Source organism: Heloderma suspectum, chromosome 4, assembly GCF_057233095.1.
Source record: "Heloderma suspectum isolate Gila_16-S chromosome 4, 16-S_ref, whole genome shotgun sequence".
NCBI classification, from domain to species: Eukaryota; Metazoa; Chordata; class Lepidosauria; order Squamata; family Helodermatidae; genus Heloderma; species Heloderma suspectum.
The window spans coordinates 195,230,842-195,254,941 of NC_139461.1; the positions used below are offsets into that span (position 1 = coordinate 195,230,842).

The window sequence follows — 24,100 nt, forward strand, 5'->3', positions numbered from 1 at the left end:
ATGAGGTCAGCACCTCAGCTGTGTCCTGCTCTTTGCCAAAGATTCAAGTGCTCGTAAATGGGCCTTTCTGTGACCAGTACCTTCTTTTTCGTTCTCTTTTCAGAATGCCATTTCAGGGGGAAACAGGATATATGATTAACAGTGGCAAAGAAAAGAGCATCAAAGCATCCCATGGTAATCGCATCCGTTCCCATATAGTAGCTGCGTACTTTTGGTCAACTGGCAACAGGATATTGCTTTGCAGCTAGAGATGTTTGCAGAAATGTATACATTCCCAGATGACATCCCAACATACCCTGGGTGAGGACAGCAGTCTAAGAAAATGACTTCAGAAGGCAGGTGGCTGCATGCTCCCTCTTATGAGGTGTTGGTTAAAGCTCTAAACAGCTTAGGACCTAGCTATCTAAGGGACTGCCTGTCTCACCATGAACTTCCCTGGGCATCAAGATCTGCGGGGAGAAGCCCTTTTGAGGGCACTATTACCCACATCTGTCAGGCACACATGAAAGGGCTTTCTCCTGTGTTGCCCTCAAACTGTGGAATCCACTCCCTCAAGAACTACAATTGGCTGCTGTTCTGGGACTGTTCGCATGTATCCACAGCGTTTGGTGGCAAACCATGGGTTAACGTTTGTAAACAACATACAACCTGGGGTTATTCATGGGTTCAACAACCCATAGTTAACTTATGAAGAAACCATTTTTTAAAATGTTCTTGTTTTTATTGATTTAAGGTTTTATTGTTTTGAATTGTTGTACACTGCCTTGATGGTTTTTCAGCAGATAAGGTGGTATATAAATTATGATGCCGATGCCGACGACAACAACAACAACAGCAAGAACAGCGCCAGCTCCAGGTTTTGAGGGCCCCTGGGCAAGACACCTTCAATGGGCCCCCTCCCTCCCTCTGTCTTCCTTCTCACCACCATTGTCATCAGCTGTGCTTGCTCCTCATCCTCTCTCTCTTCATGACCACCACTTGCTTGCTTGACAGGCAGAGAGCCAGTGAGCAAGTAGGCCGTGGCATCTACTGCTCCTCCTTCTCACCACCACTGTTGTCTGGGCCAGAGCAAGAAGCAGGTGAACAAGCAGGTTGCAACAGTGAAGAGGAGGAGCAACTCAGGGGGCTCTTGTCAGCGGACCCCTTCTGGGGCGTGGGCCTGACCATGCCTACCCCAGATGCTGGCCCTGAATAGTATGACACTGAATATAGAAAACTGGACATCGGGGAGAAGTGTTGTAGCTTAGCTGTGTCCCTGGCATACTAATTTCCTATGTCTAGGGAATGTTGTCCATGTGAGACCGCCACTCCATCCCATTTGCAGACTACAGTGCAGTCCATGAACAGTTTTATTATCACATGATGGACTGGCTGATTGGCAGATTGATAGGCTCTAGGAATCTCATCACGGAGATTGGCTGGTCTACAACCCTCAGTCAGCAATCAGAGGGCTACTTTGACCAGGAAGGGGGATGTGGGTTAATCTGTACTCTATATTAATAGAAAGGGTTGGTTGGTTGGTTTTTTGCTCTAACAAATTATGGCTGAGGCTTCTCCCCCACCCCCTGCCTTCACTATTCAGCACTATACAGGTGCTGAAAACAGCTTGGGTCTTAGCCAACTAAGAGCACCAAATTTAGATGAGAACCCTCATGAGTCTGAGTGATCAACTCAAAGGTTCTCAGTTGAGACTCAACTGAGATTTCTTCAGTGGTGTGTCGAAAGTGTTGGTGCTGTACATGTAGGGATGTACGAAAGTCACTTACCTTTTCGAAGGGTGACATTCGCGGTGGGGGGGAGGCGCTCCGTTCCTCCCCCCGAAATTCTCTCCAGCCGGCTCTGCTCCGCAGAGATTCCGTGGAGCCGCTGGCCAGGGCCGCCCACAGCCAGACATCCGGCTGCTGGGCAGCCTACACAGGGACGCAAATGGTGGCTGCCATAGCCACCACTATTTGCGTCCCTGTATTTTGCTGTGATAGGCTACGTAAATATTTATGTAGCCTATTACGGAAAAAAAAAAGGGAACACAAATGGCGGCCACTACGCCATTTGTGCCCATCTTTTGTCTTAATAGGCTATGAAAATATTTACGTAGCCTATCACACGGCAAAAGAAAGGGAATGCAAATGGCGGCCACTGCAGCCGCCGCCATTTGCGTTCCCTTAGTTTTGCTGTGATAGGTAATGTAAATACTTACGTAGCCCATCACAGCTTCCGCAGGGACACAAATGGCGCATGCTGGCATCTCAGTGGTTTTCAACATCCATTGAAAGATGGCCAGAGGGGGGCCAACCACAATGCCTCAACAGTGGGCCCTTTTTGTAAGATGGGCTAACCATGCAGGACTTGTTCTTTGTGTGAGAGATAGGATTTCATTTCAACTTATGCTGGGCAAGGCTGCTAGCTTTCACGTTGCAGAGAACCTTTTTTTTCCAGGCAGGAAAAAGCTTTCTTCTGTGCAATTCAAAGAGCTGTCAGCTAGCTTCCTACAGAACCCGATTGGCTGAAAAATCCGAAAATGATCACGCAAGCCACCTACAATTTGCAAAACCCAAAAGGAATGAAAAGCAAGCTCATTAATTCTATCTCCTGCTGGCCGTAAACAGTCACTTGCATTTCCCACATTTGGGCATTATACAGCAAAAAAAGAAAAATAAAGAGGAATTGTGCCATTCAGACCGAGTTCTTCTCTTCTTCCCTCTGCACTCTCATACAGTCGAAAGGCTTTAGTTCAAGCGATCTGATTCAGCAGACCTCATTCATAAGCATGACATTCCTCTCACGGCTCTCCAGCCACAAGCACAGAGACAGTAATGACAGCTCAGACTGAGTCACACACAAGCCATCTATGAGGGGAAGATGCTTTAAGAGTAATCTGGATTGCAATTTTCCATTTAAGCTATTATTTGTTGAGAATTCAAGACAAGAGAACTTCCTTTCAAGGGTCCAGGCTATTCTCCTGAGACAATGACCGGTCAATGGCCTTCCATCTCTGCTCTTGGTGACAACAAGAGTGGTGCATTTTAACAGTTTTGGCCCCATTCAGTCTTGTATCAAGATGAAATGACCCACAGCCAACTACAAAGGGAATCCAAGCCAGGTCTAGTCATATATGACAGCTACTGGGCATTTGTTATTGTTCAGTCGTTCAGTCGTGTCCGACTCTTCGTGACACCATGGACCATAGCACGCCAGGCCTTCCTGTCCTCCGCTCTCTCCTGGAGTGTGCTCAAGTTCATTTACTGGGCATACCCATAACTATTTTGACTGAGCAATTCGGCCTCCAAAGCAAGAAAGCCAACCCAACCTCTAATAATGTTTAGGTCTTCTGGAGGCATTACACTAAACCATGGTTTGTTTTCTGAATAATAGTCAAATATTACCATAGTTGAGGATTTGCAGCAAACCAGGCTGTGAAACCTGCTTGTTCGAGGCAGGTTTGCAAACCATGGCTTGCATTCACTATACTTGTGTTATATCTGGCCTCCCACTTGCAGGTCTCACTCATGTCTCCTATACCCACTGTTTGAGGGAAGGATTTTCCATGGTTTTCACAATACATTTGGTATCTTACTCAGGCTTAAGACAGCAAATAATGGTTAGCACTAACCATGGTTAAACCTAAGGGCCAAAATAGACATTACTATAAATGTGTGTCTAGCACTGGGATCTCCAATGTGCCCCCGGATACCTCTCTTGGCACCCGCCAGGTTCCCTGCCCCTCCTGATTTTTATTTTATTTCTGAATATATATTTTTTTTAACTGGGAAACTGACACACTGCAAAGTGAAGTACTACTCTCCAACACCACCTTCATTTGGGTTCAAAAGACTGGCTTTGTGTTTTGGAGCTCAGACTCCACCTCTGCCTTGTACTTAGGCTCTTGAGCAAGTTACATTGTTTTAGTCTCACCATTTTGCCTTATGGAAAATGAATATTTTGTGACCAGCCATGCCCACCATGGTAGCCATTTTGTGAATGGGCAAGCCTCCATGGCATTCATTTTGTGAGAGAACTCACAACACTCTCTCAAAATGCCAAATGTGTTTGCCAATCCCCAAAACAGCTACATCTTTTTTTCATTTTTATTCTAGAGTAAGCACAGGGCTGATTTGGATCAGGACCCTAGCGTGGGGGGGGGTAGGGGGTGGCTTTGTAGATCTGAAGGACCTACTCTAGAGTGAAAATTATTTTTAAAAGATGGTGCTGCTACTCACATATTTAAAGTAACATCTGTTTTGGCTCTTAAGAGTCCATTGATTGCTTAGGTTGTCAAATATGGGCTAAGAGGTTAGGTACCTACAATATCCCTTACATTAGGATTGGAGAATGTGTGGCCTGTCAGATGTTGATCTGCAACTCCCATCAGCCCTAGTAAGTCAGCATAGGCAATGTTGCATTCCAACAACATCAGAACAGCCATACATTCCCTGTCCCTGCTTAACGTCTTGCATGAAGCGAGAGGCATGGGTCCTTCATCTTAATAGACCCCTTCTCTCACATGTCCTTCTTTAGCCCGTGATCTTGAGAAGAGATCCTGTTCTACATTCCATGTTTTGCCTAGGTGAAGTAAATGGGGGCATGGAACTGGGTCTATTCCATTATAGTGTCCACTTCATGAAATTCATTTCCTCATTGGGATGTTGGAGAAATCTGCAGTGGAACCAAATGAGTTCAGATTTCCATGAATCCAACCTGTGGATTCCACAGTGGACCAGCTTTCCCCCTGTCAGGCAGATTCTGCAGACCTGCAGGCCAGTTTTCTAACTTTCCTGAATTTTGCAGAAAATTTGTCATAGAAAAATATGCAAAATAAAAAACCACAGCCAAAAATGTGCATTTCTCCCATAGGCTGAAGTGTGAAAGTGCACATTTTGGGGGGATTATCACATTTTTGCATGTGCGAAATTGCACAAATATGCATTTGTGCAAATTCAGAAAAAACCCAATTCCAGTGATGGGTGTATGACAGAATGAAAGGTGCCTGACCATCTGCAAAGGACAGATGGAATGGATTTTACACAATCCATACATCCCTAGGGGTGGGGCGGCTGGCAACTGATCAACAACTGGGTTGCTGCTGTTTATTATGCTGTTCCATAGGTTGTTTTATGACTTAATTTCAAACCATTGCTGTCCATCAGGATTGGAGCTTACCCTTCTTGCTTTTAATTTAAGATGGTTAGTTTTTAAAATGGATTTAAACTGTTAAATTATTTTGTTCTATTTTATAGTGGTTTAAACGTTATAATCACCTTCTGTACCATTGGGTTGAGACAGCAGAAAAATGCTGTCTCTATGTACACACATACACACACACACATGAGCGATGGCCCACATACAATTTGCTGCAGTATTTCATCAACTCACCTGTTCAGGTCGCACTTGTGCAGTAATCAAGTGATACACCACCATATCAGGAAGGCCTACATCTTCAAGCAGAAACTTAGTTAGATTCTCCCCATCTTTTAAGATATCCTGGATTTGTATACCTCTTCCTGGGTAAGACAGAAATGACAAAAAGGCCATTAAGCGCTGGTATACCATGGTGGCTTTAAGCCAGCCATTACAGTGCCAGGCTAGCACTACAAATTCATTTGGTGGCTTTAAGCAAGTCACCAGTACTGCTGACCGTCAGTCCACACCACAACCTTTCTGTAAGAAGGGGGTAACAGTACTCACCTGCCTTACTCTACTGTTGTAAGGACTATGGGATAATGTATGCCAAGGGCTTAGAACACTATTTAAAGAGCATCATATCAATGCTAAAAAAACTAAACAAGGACAACTGAAGAGTCAGGAGATATATAGAATAAAGCAAATGATAAAGTGGAATTAATTATCCAGGCTGTCCTGATATTCCCCTACATACATCACGCTGGATGTTTTGCCCAACCTTAAAACAAAGGTATGCAAACTGTGGGGTGCCTCCTCTTCGGAAAGAAACTGGAGCACCTGGGGGCACAAAGGTCCAGGAAGAGATAAGACCCTGAGACAGGTGAAACTTTCCTGATCACCCAAGACATGGGCAAGTTTTGTTAAATGCTCTCTGCAGAAGGTCCTCATTGATCCACATTGGATAAGTAGCCTGACTGTTGCACTGCTTGCCTCTTCATTGCTCACCGAATTTAGGAGAAATGGTGCAGTGATGCTACCGCTGCCATTGTGGAACTCCCTCCCACAAGGCATACATGTGGCCCTCTCTTTAGATGTTTTTAAACACGCCTTGATATCATGCTTTTTTCCAGTCTGCTTTTAACTGTTGATGCTGCTTCTTTGGAGTTTTAAAATCGTTGTTGCCCTACATTTTATTTTTACTGGTCTAGATTGGGCTGTTTTTATGCTGCTATTCTAGTTCAATGGGTGCAGTTAGGTAATTTTAGACCCTGGACTTCATGGTCATATAAGGGGTGGGGTGTGTGCTTTAGATGGCCATCTGTATTATTTCAGTTGTGAAATACACAGCTAATATTTCCCTTCGTTCCCCAACTGCTATTCCATGCTTTACAACTCCTTCTGCATTCCTGAGTTCAGAATAACAACAACAACACTGTTTGCCAACCCTGATACAAAAATAATAATACTCGGAGCATGTGCCATTTTGCGTTTAAACTCGCTTAAATTGTAGCACTACCGTGACAATGGAATTCGCAACCACAAGATGTAGCGATGGACACCAGTTTGGGTGGCTTTAAAAGGGGATTAGACAAATTCATGGAGGAGAAGGCTATCACTGGGCAGAATCCAACCGGGTGCCTGTATATACCAGTTGCTGGGGAACATGGGCAGGAGAGTGCTGTTGCACTTGTGTCCTGCTTGTGGGTTTCTCACAAGCAGCTGGTTGGCTACTCTGTGAACAGAATGCTGGACTGGAGGGACCATGGTCTGATCCAGCTCGGTTCTTATGTTCTTATGACTACAGGAATAAAATGAAGTTTGCTTCTGCTGACCTAATGCCTTCATAACCTGCTACTCTCTGGGTGGTCATTTGGGGTCCCCTAGACCATGTGGGGTCCTGAACCTGGGCCTCAAGGCCCAGCCTTAGCTCCACCACTGAATTATGTACATCTATGTATTTTATATCTTTAAGTTGTTTTATGACACTTGTTTGGTTTTAAAACAGTATCGACATTTTTGAATAATGTTGGAAGCTACTTTGTGGAGACTTTGGGGCCAAGGGAGGGGGATGGGGGGGAAACGTTTAAATAATTAAAAAATGGCATTTCTTGATTTGTGGTTTTATTAAGGCAGCCTCCCCCAACCTGGTGCTCTCTAGGCGTGTTGGACTACACTTCCCATCACCCACATCCAGCATGGGGTTGATAGGAATTCTAGTCCAGCTATGGGCAAGACACAGATCTGCATCTACTGGTATATCTCTGGGTCAGTTTCTAACTCCCAATTGCTTAAGGGCAGCAACAGAATGATACTCCCCTGCCCCAAATTATATGTGAAGAAAGCTTGGGTGAAGAAAGCTTGGGGAAACCAGGGCTGGATTTTTGTGTGGAAGGACTGCAGGCTCAGCTCAGTTCTGGTACCCAAAATAAATTTCTTGGTTCAGAATTCTTTCATTCTAACTGTACGTCTTTTGCACCAGACTTCAGTTGGTGGATCTCGGGTTTAGTAAAAAACACAAAGTAGCTCTGATAAGCCTGAAATCTGCTCACCCCTGTTGTGGTCCAATACATCTGGAGGGAACCAGGTAGGGGAAAACTACATTAAGGGTCAGAGGTGTTTTGCTTTATTCCATAGTCTAATACCAATATGTCCCATGGAGGCTGGCAGCTCCGATGTCAGTGGGGCAGTGAATCCACCCCAGGTTTCAGTCAGAACCAGTCAGAGCTCCAAAGGAGCTATCCAAGGTGAAAAAGCCCCACTGACATCACAGCCACCAGCCTCCACTGAATGTGTCCCTATCCACAGCTATCCTATCCTATAACCTATCCTTTGCACAGCTGCATAAGGTTTAGGGTGCCTACTTAGGAATCACCAAAAAAGAGGAAATACATCATCCCCTTCTACCAAAAAAAAGAGACAAAAGAGGAGAGTGATTTGCATAATATTTGCATCTACTAATTTATATGTATAGATGCACATTTATAAATAATAATTATGGTATATCTAGAGTGTGAAGGCTGTGATGAGGGGACTGGCCTGCTCAGTCTGCTGCCCAGGTGCTAAGTGTTGCTAGGTAACAGTTCTTATGGATCTTTATCTTTAAACTGGAATTGGACCGGATAGGCCTTCGGGCAGAAGACAGAGAGCCAGTGTGGTGTAGTGAAAAGAGTGTTGGACTGGGAGCCAGGAGATCTAGGTTCTAGTCCCCACTCGGCCATGGAAGCTCACTGGGTGACTTTGGGCCAGTCACAGACTCTCAGCCCAACCTACCTCACAGGGTTGTTGTTGTGAGGCTAAAATGGAGAGTAGGAAGATTATGTATGCCACCTTGGGTTCCCCAAACAGGAAAAAAGGTGGGATATAAATGTAATAAATAAATAAAAGAGGACCCCTGGGTCGCATGCATGCATACAACTGCATGCAAGGATTTCTACATGCCCTACGGTGGAATAAGACTGCGGGTGCTCGGTTTTTGTATTGTTTTTTGCACGGGGGCAGGGAAGCAGAAAGTAGAATAAATTAAGACGCAGGGGGCAAACTCAGAAAGTTTGGGAAACATGATTCTAAAAGAGGTGCTTTCATTTGAAAACAAACAGCATTTCAGACTTTTTAAAAAGGCACTTGAATGTGAAATGGCAGCTGTATTGCACATTGCACAAGAGACTTGGCATTTGGACCATACTTGTTTATTTTTCTGAATGTTGAAAGGGGCTTGGCGAGCTCATAAAATGCAGACCTGGGATTTCAAAGGATGGAGGAAAGTTCCAAAGGCCTGGAGCGTGGCCCTGGAACTGCGAGCTTCAAAGCTCTTGAGTGTGTTGTTGTTAGTGTGTGTGCATATCTGCGTGCACGCGCAAGCCACTTACTCAAGGAGAAATGGTTTTGGTATTTCTTTCTTCAGTTCACCACCCAAAGACAGTTGCAGTCGTATTAGATGCTGCGTTCTGGGGAGCCCTGAATCCCTCCAATTAGTTTCTCATGACCAGGGATGCTAAGTAAGCTACAGAGCAGACCTCTCCCCAATCAGACTGGGGCACCTGCTGTGGCCTAATTATTTTGCTGTTTTTCTGTGGCTGCTCCTTGCAAATCTTTCAAACTGTCCACAATTCAGAACATTGTCTCTGATCCCTCGTCAGGCAAGAAAGAAGTGGCCATAACTTTCCTGTCACTTTTCAACAGAAGCGGTTCATATGTACATCTACAAGCAGTGGTGTAGTGGAGGGGGAATGTAGGGAGGGGGATGCAGCTCTGGGACACAGTGATGATGTCATCTGCCTGAGCTGCCAGTATAACGGATGGACTCTCCTTGCTCTGGCAAGTGAATGGGGTGATAATGAGGCTTTCAAGTTCTACTAGTGTTTGTGACAGATTGTATGCTAATTGGTCACCAGCAGCTGGGAGTTAGAGTCTAGTAACATCTCGAGGGCCTGATCTAAATGGTGGACTCAAACAAACCCTGCTGCAGTCTACACTGTTTAGAACTAAGTTCACGCTGGGTCGCTCTGTGTGTTAGTGCTCGGTTGAGGGCCACAAAGCACAGGACAAGCAGAAGCAGAACTCCCAGCAGGATTGCAACCAGAGCTCGATGGTGTGTTGGGACCGATGAAGTGAAATCTGTCTGAATTTTGGAAGGGGAGTGGGGATGAACAAGGATGCAGCCTGACAGGAGACAAAGGGGTAAGCAAGCAGATACGGGATGCAAGCAGGTGGGAATGGAACAGACAAGCAGCCAGACTATCAAAGAGCTAAACTACATGCTAAGTTAAAGATGCAACATGCAGGTGGTCCTTGCTTTTATTTTACTTCAAAGTAAAAATCCAGACTGGGACCACTGTGATTGTGTAGGGGAGGATTAAACCTTCCCGCTCAGCCAGTTCCCCCCCGACAAAATTGTCTCTCCCCAAGTGGGGTCTCCCCTTCATGGATCACTGCCTTGTTGTGGCGAAGGGGCTTGCGTAACTCAGTGAAGCCATAAGCTATGCCATGAAGGGCCACCCAAGATGGAAAGGTCATGGTGGAGAATTCTGACAAAATGTGGTCCACTGGAGAAGGAAATGGCAACCCACTCCAGTATTCTTGCCAAGAAAACCCCATGGAATGTATCACAAGGCTAAAACATATGATGCCAGAAGATGAGACCCTCAGGTCGGAAGGTGTCCAATATACTACTGGGGAAGAGCAGAGGGAATTTCCAAGTAGTGCCAGAAAGAGTGAAGCGGCTGGGCCAAAGCCGAAAGGACACTCAGCTGTGGATGTGTCTGGTGGTGAAAAGAAAATCCGATGCTGTAAAGAACAATATTGTTTAGGAACCTGGAATGTAAGATCAATGAATCAAGGTAAGCTGGAGGTGGTCAAACATGAGATGGCAAGATGCCCAGGAATCAGCGAACTAAAATGAACAAGCATGGGTGAATTTAATTCAGGTGACCATCATATCTACTACTGTGGGCAAGAATCCCTTAGAAGAAATGGAGTAGCACTCATAGTCAACAAAAGGGTGGGAAAAGCAGTACTGGGGTACAATCTCAAAATTGATAGAATGATCTCAGTATGAATCCAAGGCAAACCATTCAACATCACAGTAATTCAAGGCTATGCCCCAACCACTGAGGCCGAAGAAGCTCAGGTTGATCGGTTCTATGAAGACCTACAACACCTTCTAGAACTAACACCAAAAAAAGATGTCCTTTTCATCACAGGGGATTGGAATGCTAAAGTAGGAAGTCAAGAAATCACCGGGATAACAGGCAAGCATGGCCTTTGGTGTACAAAATGAAGCAGGACAAAGGCTAATAGAGTTTTTCCAAGAGAACACGCTGATCATAGCAAACACTCTTTTCCAACAGCACAAGAGGCGATTCTACACATGGACATCACCAGATGGTCAATATCAAAATCAGATTGATTATTACTTTGCAGCCAAAGATGGAGAAGCTCTATACAGTCAGTAAAAACAAGACCTGGAGCTGACTGTGGCTCAGATCATGAGCTGCTTCTTGCAAAATTTCGGCTTAAATTGAAGAACGTAGGGAAAACCACTAACCCATTCAGGTATGACCTCAATCATATCCCTTATGAATATACAGTGGAGGTGAGGAATAGATTTCAGGGATTAGACCTGATAGACAGAGTGACTGAGGAGCTATGGATGGAGGTCCGTAACATTGTTCAGGAGGCAGCAACGAAATCCATCCCAAAGAAAAAGAAATGCAAGAAAGCCAAGTGGCTGTCTGATGAGGCTTGACAAGTAGCTGAGGAAAGAAGGGAAGTGAAAAGCAAGGGAGAAAGGGGAAGATATATCCAACTGAATGCAGAGTTCCAGAGAATAGCAAGGAGAGACAAGAAGGCCTTCTTACATGAACAATGCAAAGAAATCGAGGAAAACAATAGAATGGGAAAGACTAGAGATCTTTTCAAGAAAATCGGAGATCTCAAGGGAACGTTTTGTGCAAAGATGGGCATGATAAAGGACAAAGAAGGCAGGGACCTAACAGAAGCAGATGAGATTAAGAAGAGGTGGAAGGAATACACAGAAGAACTATACAGGAAAGATCTGAATGTCCCTGATAGCCATGATAGTGCGGTCACAGAACTTGAGCCAGACATCCTAGAGAGTGAAGTCAAGTGGGCCTTAGGAAGCATTACTAACAACAAAGCTAGCAGAGATGACAGTATTCCAGCTGAGCTATTTAAAATCCTAAAAGATGATGCTGTTAAAGTGCTGCACTCAATATGCCAGCAAATCTGGAACACTTGACAGTGGCCACAAGACTGGAAAAGGTCAGTTTACATTCCAATTCCAAAGAAGGGCAATGCCAAAGAGTGTTCAAACTACCATACAATTGTGCTCATTTCACATGCCAGCAAGGTTATGCTCAAAATCCTACAAGCTAGGCTTCAGCAGTATGTGAACCGAGAACTACCGGAAGTACAAGCTGGGTTTCAAAGAGGCAGAGGAACTAGAGATCAAATTGCCAACATTCGCTGGATCATGGAGAAAGCAAGAGGATTCCAGAAAAACGTCTATTTCTGCTTCATTGACTACACTAAAGCCTTTGATTGTGTGGATCACAACAAACTGTGGCAAATTCTTCAAGAGATGGGAGTACCAGACCACCTTACCTGTCTCCTGAGAAACCTGTACGAGGGTCAAGAAGCAACAGTAAGAACCAGACACGGAACAACCGATTGGTTCCAAATTGGGAAAGGAGTACGACAAGGCTGTATATTGTCGCCCTGCTTATTTAACTTATATGCAGAGTACATCATGAGAAACGCCGGGTTGGAATTACAGGTCAGAATTAAGATTGCCGGGAGAATTATCAACAACCTCCGATACGCAGACAATACCACCCTCATGGCAGAAAGCGAAGAGGATCTAAAGAGCCTCTTATTGAGGGTGAAAGTGGAGAGTGCAAAAGCTGGTTTGAAACTCAACATTAAAAAAACGAAGTTCATGGCATCTGGCCCCATCACTTCCTGGCATATAGAAGGGGAAGAAATGGAAGCAGTGACAGATTTTATTTTCTTGGGCTCCAAGATCACCGCAGACGGTGACTGTAGCCATGAAATTAAAAGATGCTTGCTCCTTGGAAGGAAAGCTATGGCAAACCTAGACAGCATAGTAAGAAGCAGAGACATCGCCTTGCCGACAAAGGTTCGTATAATCAAAGCTATGGTTTTCCCAGTAGTAATGTATGGCTGTGAGAGCTGGACTATAAGGAAGGCTGAGCGCTGAAGAATTGATGCTTTCGAACTGTGGTGCTGGAGAAGACTCTTACGAGTCCCCTGGACTGCAAGGAGGTCAAATCAGTCCACCCTAAAGGAAATCAACCCTGAGTGTTCATTGGAAGGACAGATACTGAAGCTGAAATATTTTGGCCACCTAATGCGAAGAGAAAACTCCCTGGAAAAGACCCTGATGCTGGGAAAGATGGAAGGCAAAAGGAGAAGGGGATGGCAGAGGATGAGATGGCTAGATAGCATCACCGATGCAATGAATATGGACTTGAGCACGCTCTGGGAGAGAGCAGAGGACAGGAAGGCCTGGCGTGCTATGTTCCATGGAGTCACGAAGAATCGGACACGACTTAACGACTGAACAACAAAAGTGGGGTCTAAAAAAAGAGAATTTTTTTGAACCCCTAAATGCACATGGTGGTCCTGATCCAGATCCTCTTACGCGGAGGTAAAAAAAAGAAAGCGATGATCAGCTGCACATGGCACATTTAACATACTGTCTAGTTTAGACTACAGACACCTGGAGCAAGCAAGGCTCAGGAGTCACACCAGGAAGGCCAAAACCTTAGTGTCACACAGGTAAAATTCTTTGAATGCAGGTTTACTCAAGTTGAAAATGTGCGATTGCCACTTATCTTCAGAGGGAAGAAATAATTAACAGCCTTTTTTAAAAGACAGAGACCAGAACTGATAATGACCTGTAATCCTTTCAGGATTCGTCCGCATGGTTTCCATAAACTGGGTGATGGTGCGTAATTCTTTCCAGAGTCTGCCCAGTTCTGTTTCATGGCTTTCCAGCAAAAGTTCTTGAGCATCTTGGTACACTCTTGCTAAACTGAAAAATGTATGCGTGTACAGGGGAGGGGGGAGAGAGAAATATTGGTTAGCATTCATTGCTATATTTTCCAAAATGGCCTCTCTCAGCAGCTGTGTCTGTGAGGCACTGGGAGAAGGAGAACAGGGGCACAATCCTATGTATGTTTAGACAGAAAAAGGTCCTACAACCCCCAGCATGGCTGGCTGGGGCCTGCTGTGAGTTGTAGGACATCTTTCTGTCTAAACAGGCATAGGATTGCATCCCAAACAAAACACCAGTCAGCGTAGACCAGCGAGAAGCAAGGCCCACTGTTGCTAGAGCGCTGAGTTGGGCGAATGGGAACGGCTGGGGGGCTTCAGAGGAGTGGTTGCCCCAGCTAGAGTGGCCAAGTAAATGTCACCCCCCAAAAGGAAATGCATCACCTAAAAGAGGACATCTATTTGCATAACATTTACATATGGAAATTTGCGTATATATAGGTGTAAATTTAGAAATAATTACTATACTTTAAATAGAAATACAGTACGTTTCATCCTAGTGGAGAAGACTGACCAAGTGACCTTGTGCCTGCTGGTCAGTCCGCTGTCCAGGTGCTCACTATGGATGGGCAACTTCGAGGCCCCCGCTTTGCTCTCTCTCCTTATCGTGCTTTGACTTTAAACCAGACTTGGACTGGACACTCTTCAAGTAGAGGATACCTTCAAATAGATCACTGTCCTCTGCCCACTTTCCAAAACAGATGACAGTCCTCTGTAAAGCAGGACACCTGGCCACCTAAAGTGGCCACGTCACTCTGCCAAATGGTGGAGCTGGCCCTACGCTTAGCCATAATTCAGAGACTGGAAGCCTTTCCCCACATTCTCTCCCACACAAGTGCACCTGCCTCCGATTTTAATCTTTACCATGATGTAGCGTTCCATCGTTAGCAAAGCTAGAGTTAATTATGGCCAGCTTTAACCCAGAGTTACAACCTAGAGCATAAAGCTATTTTGCAGTCTCTGATTAAAGAGCAACCTGTTTGGCTTCAGCTTTGGTACAGATGTAATGCTACACAAAGATTAACAGTGGCAAAAAGGGGATGAAAGGGAGATGGAGGGAGCAATCCTATGGGGAAAGGAGGCCGCCTCTGGACTCGGAGGCGGCTGCCTATGCAATGCAAGGTGGGCGGAGCGCAGAGGGGACTTTCTCCAAGCTCCGGCCGCCTTGTATTCGCAGCTAGGTGGCCGATTTCAGCTGTCTAGCTACGGGACTTCAGAGCGGGGGGGGGGCACTCCCAGCACTCCCATGCTCTCTGCCCCTCCCCGTCCCTGGGAACGCCCCCTTTTGCCTCGGTCTGCACTACTCTTCTGAGCCCGGAGCCCAGGGACAATCTGCACTGCCTACAAGGTTGTTTTCCGGAACCAACCTCAGAGCACGGGCTCCAAGGTCAGTTCCTGGAAACCAAACAATCCTATGGCTGTCTAGCCACTGTCTAGCGGCCATAGGATTGCGCCCTTCGTACAGGAAGGAGGAGGAGATGAAGCCCACAAGCCCACTGGCCATTCCTGCTCTATGAAACAACTGGCAAAAGCACTGCTATGTTCAGCTCACACCGAGAAGGATTGTGCTAGAGCTGCAACAGCAGCTCCCCAAATCACATGCACACAAAACCTGTATGAAAGAACTGGGACAACACGATCTCTGGAGTGGATACATTGATAGCTTATGCCTGTTCTGAACCACCACTGGGACTGGACTCAAGGCAACAGAAAGCCGCTCTTTGCCCCTGCTTTGTCTTGATGTTATAAGGCAGCCTTGCCCAACCTGGTGCCCTCTGGGAGTGTTGGACTGCAGCTCCCATCATCCCCAGCTGGCATGGCCAATGGTGGGAGTTGCACTGCCACATATCTAGAGGGCACCAGGTTGGAAAAGGCTGGTATAGGGCTTACCCTTCTATTCCACCCCAGTCTTTAACAACATTGTTTAATTGCAAATTATTTAAAAGGCAAGGAAAAAAGCCTGAATAACAACAAATACATCATCAGGGAAGTTATTAAAAAGGTATAAACTAATGTCTGAAAAACAACAAATACTTCTTCTTCATCATCATCCTCACCTTACAGGAACAACAACAACAATAATATGAAAACTCTGGGTCAACACCTGGGGGAAAAATAGGAATCCAAAGTTTAGGAAAAGCATCACCTGGATTCTCAGAAAGAAAGAAAGAAAGAAAGAAAGAAAGAAAGAAAGAAAGAAAGAAAGAAAGAAAGAAAGAAAGAAAGAAAGGAACAAATGGTATCAATACAGGAGAGAAATACTAGCATGGAAGTACCTTAATAGGCGGCAAGGTTCAATGTAGACACGTTAGAAATAAAATTTAGGCATGCATACCACACAAGCTCAACTTATTTAGCCATTTTTGCATACCACAAAATTAGCCCACAGCCTGGGCTAGTTGGGGTCTTTTTATGCAGTCATACAGCGTATATAACATTTGCAAGATCAAAGTTTAATGTGGCAGCCTAGCACATAGGAGTCCTTTGCTCCTCCACCCCAAGACACAAGAGGCGCTCTTTGCTTACATGGAATGATTGTAGTTGGACACAAAACCAGGGGACTCTCCACGGGTAGGACTTTTGAAACAAGGATTGTACATGTTACAGAAGATGCCCTGTAGCCATGGCAGAGTTCCTGCAGAGGGCATGGCCTTATTTGGGAAATGACCTTGATATAAGAAACAAAAAGCAAAAAATTAAACATTAGCATTAGTAGCTCAAAATGCTTCGGATGAAGACACATCATTTCTATACAGAGCTTTATTAGAGGAACAGAAGAGTTACTTAGAATTATGAGGTCATTACTGCCTTTCTAACTTAACAAGGCCATCGCTGGTTAACATTAAGAGGTCATCACCAGTTTCTAACTTACTGCTGATTCACACAATCAGTTTAGTGGGTTAGCTTTCTTCCTGCATGTCAGACACTAGCATTCCAGAGATAAGAGTTTTAACATAGGTTTCTCATAGGTTTCCTACACATTTGAATTTATTCTAACACAGATTTCAACAAAATTAATACATGGTACCCCTTTACTTTCAGTAGTATCATAAATAAAGTCAATACTGAATGGTTCTTAGAGCTGAAGTGTATTTTGGGGAAGGAGAAATATTCCAGAGTTCTTCTAAATTGTATTTTATTGCAAAAATTCAAATACATGTTCTCTTAATTTGAATATTTTTGTTTAGCATTACCAGTTAGGGATTCTGTTAGATTTAGGAATTTCAGGGTGGGTGGGTGGGTATGGATGTAAAAGTATTGAATTTGGTAAGTTGATATTTAACATGAATGTCTTCAATTCATGTGTGAGACATAAGATTTGAGCTACTAAAAAGTACTCGGTAAAGTTGAAATTCAAAAGTGAAATTTGAAAAATAAAATGCATAGCCATGAATTTGAAATGTGTGCAAAATTTTGTTTCAGCTCTAATGGTTTGGAAAGCCCCAGGTTTATCACTAGACTTACAAACCAAAGTAGCAGTAGTAGTAGTAGTAGTAGTAGTAATAATAATAATATAATCAATAATATTAATAATATCAACAACATAATATTCATATTACAGCAGTTCAAGAAAAAGTATTTTAAATAGATAAATACCATATGAATATTAACTTTCACAAATAAGAGTACATGATGAAAAATCCAGACAAATCTCTCTTCCCCTTTTATAACCCCCCTCCCCCGGTGACCTCTAGATATTTTGGATTACAACACCCATATAGAATGCATTGCCCAAGCTGGCTGGGGCTGATGGGAGATGTGGCCCCAAAGATCTAGAGGGTACCAGGTTTGAACTACACATGCCTAGAGAGATACAGGTTGACGGTATCCACATATGCAGTTTGGACTTGAGAATTAGATAAGCACTGGTATGCCTGCTTTCTTTCTAATCAGTAAAACAGGACACAGCATGTTAGCAGCATGTCACAGAAACCCAGCTAGTTTCGATTTAGTGAAAACTTATGCCTGGAGCTTTTTATTTAACTTTTTTTATAGGTTACAGATGATGCTCTTACATTCATGTTGGTGATAGACTGGGTTAATGCTCCTCAGCCAGACTAGGACAAGAAATAAGGACAAAGGCCATAAAAGTTCAATTAGAAGCCGAAGCTGAAAAAAGAAATAGTTGGATACATTATTTGCACATGAAGTCTGAATGCATTGCAACTTCCACTTAACAGAGAAGACCATCTGATAAAACATGAGTCCATCATCCTACCATACAAGAACACTTTAAAAAAACACACCCTAGAGCAAGAGGTAGGCAACCAAGGGCCCTCCAAATGTTTTGGACTATGAATCCCATGATCCCCACACAGCATGGCCAATGGTCAGGGAATATTTATTTATTTTATTTATATCTCACCTTTCCATCCCAAAAAATGGCACTCAAGGCAGCTAATAATAACATCCAGATTAGAAATCTTAATACACAACATAAAAATAAAGAAATTTAAAAGCACAGTTAAAAACACAATCATAAAAGAAGTAAACGCACCAACCAATTAAAAACTGCTTAAGCCAGTTTATATGCCAAAGGCCTGCCTGAATACAAAAGCTTACCTCCTGGTTCCACTGACAGAACTGTTTTGGATGTGACATTGGGCCAGTACACACAATCACTGCAACCCACCGTGGCTTATTTAAGTCGTGGTAGGTGCCGGTAGCCATTTTGAATATTCAACCCACAGTGGCGGGTTGCCATGGTTTGTCATGTCATCTGAAACAGGGCAAGAGAGGTTGTCTGAGGGTTAAACAACCCTCAAATAACCCACAGCCACCAATGTCTCAGGAAAGTGTAAAAGGAAGGATACAGAGAGAAAGAATTGTGTCTAAACTCCAGTACTCATTGGTCAGGTTCACACGATCAGCAGGGGAAACTATGCACTATGGGTTATTTCCTCCACCCCAGTGCCCGCCATTTGCTTAATTATCTGCGCAGGGGTGGCTTCTAATGCACTCCACAACCCATGGTATGTAATAGGGACTGTGGGGTAGGTTAGAAGCCACCGTGCTGCTCCACGTGCTGGGTTTGGACCACAGGGCAACCCATGATGCGGCATGGGTAATTAAGAAAATGTTGAGCATGCGAGTGCCTTGCACAGGAATGGGGGAAACTACTCATACTGTGTAGTTTCCCCTGCTCATCATGCAAACCCAACGACTGTGGGGTTTACTGTTCCCAGTGACTCAGACCATGGGTTGTCAGGATGGCTCGTTGCACAAAAATAAGCCTACCTGTGGGAAGCAATCTAGATTTGGCCAACACAACAACCCACTGTGGCTAGTTACCCAAGATTGGTTGTCGCGTGGTCCAAACCCAGTCAAAGAGGTTGTAGTTGTTTATTCGGTCAGTCGCTTCCGACTCTTCATGACTTCATGGACCAGCCCACGCCAGAGCTTCCTGTCAGCCATCGCCACCCCCAGCTCCCCCAAGGTCGAGTCCGTCACCTCCAGAATATCATCCATCCATCTTGCCCTTGGTCGGCCCCTCTTTCTTTTGCCTTCCACTTTCCCTAGCATCAGCATCTTCTCCAGGGTGTCCTGTCTTCTCATTATGTGGCCAAAGTACTTCAGTTTTGCCTTTAATATCATTTCTTAGGTTAAATTATTGTTTTGGGATGTACTGTCTCTGCTGTTCGAGATGGGACTCCAGACTATTTTCTCTGACCTTGGAGCAGGGACTCCAAACAATCCTATGGCCCCTCAGACACTGTCTAGGGGCCATAGGATTGTTCCTGTCAAGGGCTCCTTGGAGGCCTCTCTCAGTCTAATCCAGTAGCCAAGTCCAGACACAGACAAAGGGATTCCTTTCAAAGCTTTATTCTTCTTTTTCAACTTAACAACTCTACAGGTAGCAACTAGATCTGAGCAGCAGAGTACCTATGCCCTAAGTTGAAACAGTTGGTCCCCATTTGAAAGGGAATTACTGGCAGACCCCTGAACTTAAGGACTAGGGAGAGTCCCTCCCCTTTTCCCTTGGATCCTCGGGGCGCAGCCGTTGTTTGCGCGCCAACCGGGCACTGCGCCTCCTTTCCGCGCCCTCCATCTGGCGCCGCTCTCTGCATCTGCGTCGCGCATCCACCAAGTCTGCTATCTCTGCTCGGTCACTCCCTGGACTGCTTTCTAATCTAGGAATGCTGGTGGGAGGAATCTCCGTCAGCTGTGGGCCCTGGGAAAGAGGAGCGCGCTCCTCTCCCAGGAGTGACTGCTCTTCCTCAGAATCAGAACTACTCTGGGATTCTATGGGCTCAGTGTCTACCCTGTCAGTTCCCTCTGTGAATTGCTGGCAGCAGAAAGGGATCAGCTTGTGGAACTCTTGAGTTATAGTGGCAGAGAGTTGCTTAGGTCAAGAAATATAACCATTTGCTAAAAATAAGAAATCCTATTGGTGGGACTGCCCAGTTTGGGAGGAGTTCCCCCATAGGTGGTGGCCATGCTGGAGAAAGGAAATCCCCCATAGACTCTGGGCAACTTGCTATGTGTGACAGCTGGTGATCCTAGATTGGGATCTGGATTCACATTAAAAGACGTATCTAGGGCGCAATCCTATGGGGATAGGCGGCCGCCTGCAAACTTGGAGGTGACCGCCTATCCAGTGCAGAGCAGGAGAAGCGCGTCCCCTCCGTGCTTCAGCCACCACCTTGCATTTGTGGCTAGACAGCCGATTTCGGTTGTCTAGCCGGGGGAAGGAAGAGCAAGGGAAGCGGCTGCTGGACGACACATAAGATGTTCTGTACCGGCACTTCTGCCTTCCCTGCCTTGGAATGCCCCCTAGAACACCCTGTTTCCGCTGCTCCACACTCCTCTTCCGAGCGGGAGCACAGGGCCATTCCAAGCTGCTGGCGCGGCAACGCAGGAGGAGGGGAAGGTCAGTTCTTGGGGAACCAACCCTGGAGTGCGGGCTCCGAGGTCAGTTCCCGGCAGCTGACATAGCTTATGGCCGTCTAGCTGCTGACTCATGGCCATAGGATTGCTCCCCTAGCCATTTCAATAGATTCAGATGAACATTGTGATATGGCCAGAGATGTGCATAGACATATACTTAGGCTACGTGCATGAATTTCCCTTTCTAGATCAAGGCACATGTGTCTACATATGCAACTAGGGCTCTCCACATTCATCACAATCATGTTGTTTCACCCACCGCTTCCTAAAAACATTGGGCAGAAACCAACAGGGGGCTTGTGCCCTGCTGATTCCCTTCCACCCTGCCGATTCCCTTCTGCAAGCAGTGGGTCCAGCCAATTCTGTTGCACAAGCAGGACCCACAGTTTATGCAAGGGATATTTAGCACTTCCTAAAGGAAGCCCCAAACCTAGTGGAAACACTCGTTTCTGGATGGAGGCAGGTCAGCGGAGCTCCCTTATTTATGCAAGCTCTGCCAACCTACCTCCTTCCAGAAATGAGTGTTTCCACTCATTTCAGGTTGCCCCAGAAGTGCTAAATCACCACTGTGCAAGCAGTGGGGGCTGCCCGCGCAATGTGATTGGTGGGGCAGAAGAGAAACGGCAGGGGTGTAAGCGCCCCGTTGGATTCTGCCCATCAAATTCTAAGTCACCTTCAGGGCCCTATCAAAAGGTGATTCATAAATTTATGAGGAAATAAAAAATAAACAAATACACATATTGTGTGCTTTGGACTTGCGTAACAAGCTCCTGCCTTGTGAAGAACTGAATCTTGTGAAGTGATTCAAGTATTTTGGACGGTTGCTTCCTGTAGCAAAAATCCACTGTTATTTTTATCTTCACAGTACTCCATTCTATTGGATTCACATCTAAGATTAGTTGGACCTCAAGAGGAAGTGAATCCTATTTTTCCTGTCGGTGGGGGATGGGGTTATGTGTATTAACTCTTCATCCTTGTGGGGGTTTATAATGACAAAACCATCCAGCATATTGAGGTGCTGTTGTTGTTTTGTCAGATACTCAATATGATGAACTCAGTTCTAAAATTCACTCTGTAAAAATAGCTTATGTCTGATCAGAACGGATTACACGACTATGCAGCATATCTTATTTTATATTTAAAAGCCTGTGAAATATACTAAGTATCTAAGCAAATTAAATGTATTTCTCAAAGTGAATTTAAGTACACACACACACAAACACACACACACACACACACACAATAAGGACTTACTTTCTGCCGTTTCCGAAGTATCCAGTTTTTCCATAGCAGAAGACATACCTGTCTGAGGAAACTCATTCTTGTGCATTGGCAACATCCCAGACATGGAGAATAGAAATCCTTTGCAATTATCGTCTCTCACACAGCTGAATCCTGGAAAAAAATGAACTTATAACCAGATGTTCCTCTATGGGCACAGAACTACTGGGTTTGTGTGTGACCGGGTTCGCACGATCACATAGGGAAAATAAGCCATGGTGGCTTATTTTCCCTCCCCATGCATGCCAGTCATGAGCTGTCTAATTAGCATAATTAATTACACTTGCTGGGCATGGGTTGTTGTGATGTCCGAACCTGGCAAAGATGGGTGGCTTGGGTGGTTTACAAGCCACCCTGAAACCAATGGCTTGTTCTAGGGTTTCAGGGTGGTTTGCAAACTGCCCCAGCCACCCACCCTCTCTGGATCTGGATGTCATGACTGATAGGATTATTCCTATTAGAAAGGCAAATAGCAGAGGAAAACAAAAAAGCAAAGCAGAATGAGCATTTACCAGTCCCACACGTAGGGATGATAGAGAAATCCGCCGTGGATTCCGGCCTCAGGAATCTGCAGCGGATCGGCCCCACTTACCTCCTCTCCTGGAGGATCGGCCTCCACGCCGATTGCCATTTTAAAAAAAAAAGGTGAGTGGCAGGATGTCCCCACAGACTTATACGCAAAATAGAGCCGTGAATCTTGCGTATAAGTCTATGTGTCCATAGGCTTATACGCAAGATTCACAACTGTATTTTGCATATAAGTCAATGGGCATATCCTGCTGATCGCCATTTTTTTTTTTTTTTGTAAAGCTGTGAATCTTGCGTATAAGTCTACATAGACTTATACCCAAGATTCCTGGCTCTATTTTGCATATAGGTCTATGGGAACATCCTGCCGATCGCCTTTTTTCTTTTTATGGAGATTGGCGCGGAGGCGAAGGGCTCCGGTTGCAGGTAAGCGGTGGCCCTTGGCTCTGCGGAATCCTCACGGAGCGGAGGTGGTCCATAAGGATTCCGGGGGGGGGGGGGAGGAACGGATCGCCTCCCCCCCCCTGCAGATTCCCCTGGAACAGATGGTGCGGAATCCGTACATCTCTACCCACATGTACACAAGGTTATCCTATAACAATAAAAGGAGACCACATCCTTCTTTGGTGAAGAAAAGATAACAACAGTTTACTTATATTTTTGCATAAAAGTGCTGGTACAGCATAGAGTTTCAAAAAATGGTTTGTTCAGTCCGCTTTGTGCGTCACTACACAGGAGGAGTGAGAGAGCAAACATGTGCTCCCAGCAATGGAGGAAGTTGGTGGAGGGAGGGAGCGGGGGAGTAAAAAGGAAGAAATCGCAGGCAACCAAATTGTAGGCTATAGAGATCCTAAGGCTCCTAAGGTCAAAATTCCAATAAATTAACTGACTGCAACACTGCCCCATTCCAGTAACTTGCAGACAAGGTTGCAATATTCCCAACTATGACAATCTTTAGGTGGGAATTTAGGTGGCTTGCAATCAGCAAATGCAGGGAGGGAAAATAAGTCACCATGGCTTGTTTTCCCTCCATGATTGTGCAAAGCTGTTGTGTGGAGGGCGGGAGGGGGGGCTAAACTCAGCTACAAACCAAACTCCATTCAAACCAGAAGTTGCAAGTTAATTATACATTCGCTGAATGCTGATATGCTATTAAACGGTGTGATCTGGAACTGCTGACTCTGCTTGTATCTGTGCAGTGCCAGGAGCTCAGGGCCAGTCCAAGACATTTTGCTGCCTGAGGAAAAGGACAAGATGGCACTCTCCCCCACATTCGATGTTTAAAAGCTGACCAGTCTAACCAGCAGTTGAATCTTATCTTCAACAGCAGTGACAGGACAGTTTCCTCAACTGCATATGAAGGCAGCAGGCTACCTTAGAGGCCGCAGGCAGGCCATGTGGCACACACAGCTCTGTGCTCTGATGCCTCCCTGCAACTCCCCTCCCCTGAGTAACTGCTGCCTGAGGCAACTGCTTCATTCTGCTTAATGACAGGGCTGGCCCTATACAAGACACAGCCATCTTACTTCAAGTAGCTGCAGAAATCTATTGTGGGTACTTGTTTTTGTGGCTGGTGAGGAAGGAATTTACTCTACAGCTGGACTAGGAAAATCCCAGGCCTAAAAATCCCAGGCACCAAAAATTGGCTCTTACGAACTGAAAGCCCCCCACCGGAGCTATGTGTATGCAT

At 45.2% G+C, this 24,100-nt stretch overlaps 1 protein-coding gene across 1 annotated transcript in view; it reads right to left on the reverse strand.

The window, feature by feature from the left end:
* Nucleotides 1–23,839, reverse strand: part of ABCA4 (ATP binding cassette subfamily A member 4) — a 149,410-nt gene extending 125,571 nt beyond the window's left edge. Inside the window, 6 exon segments of the mRNA XM_084851629.1 lie at nucleotides 5,371–5,498; nucleotides 13,557–13,693; nucleotides 16,240–16,381; nucleotides 17,730–17,823; nucleotides 21,856–21,996; nucleotides 23,785–23,839. Of these exon segments, the coding sequence (XP_084707755.1) occupies nucleotides 5,371–5,498; nucleotides 13,557–13,693; nucleotides 16,240–16,381; nucleotides 17,730–17,823; nucleotides 21,856–21,921 (567 nt within the window). The 5' untranslated portion in view covers nucleotides 21,922–21,996; nucleotides 23,785–23,839.
* Nucleotides 23,840–24,100: the final 261 nt, after the last annotated feature.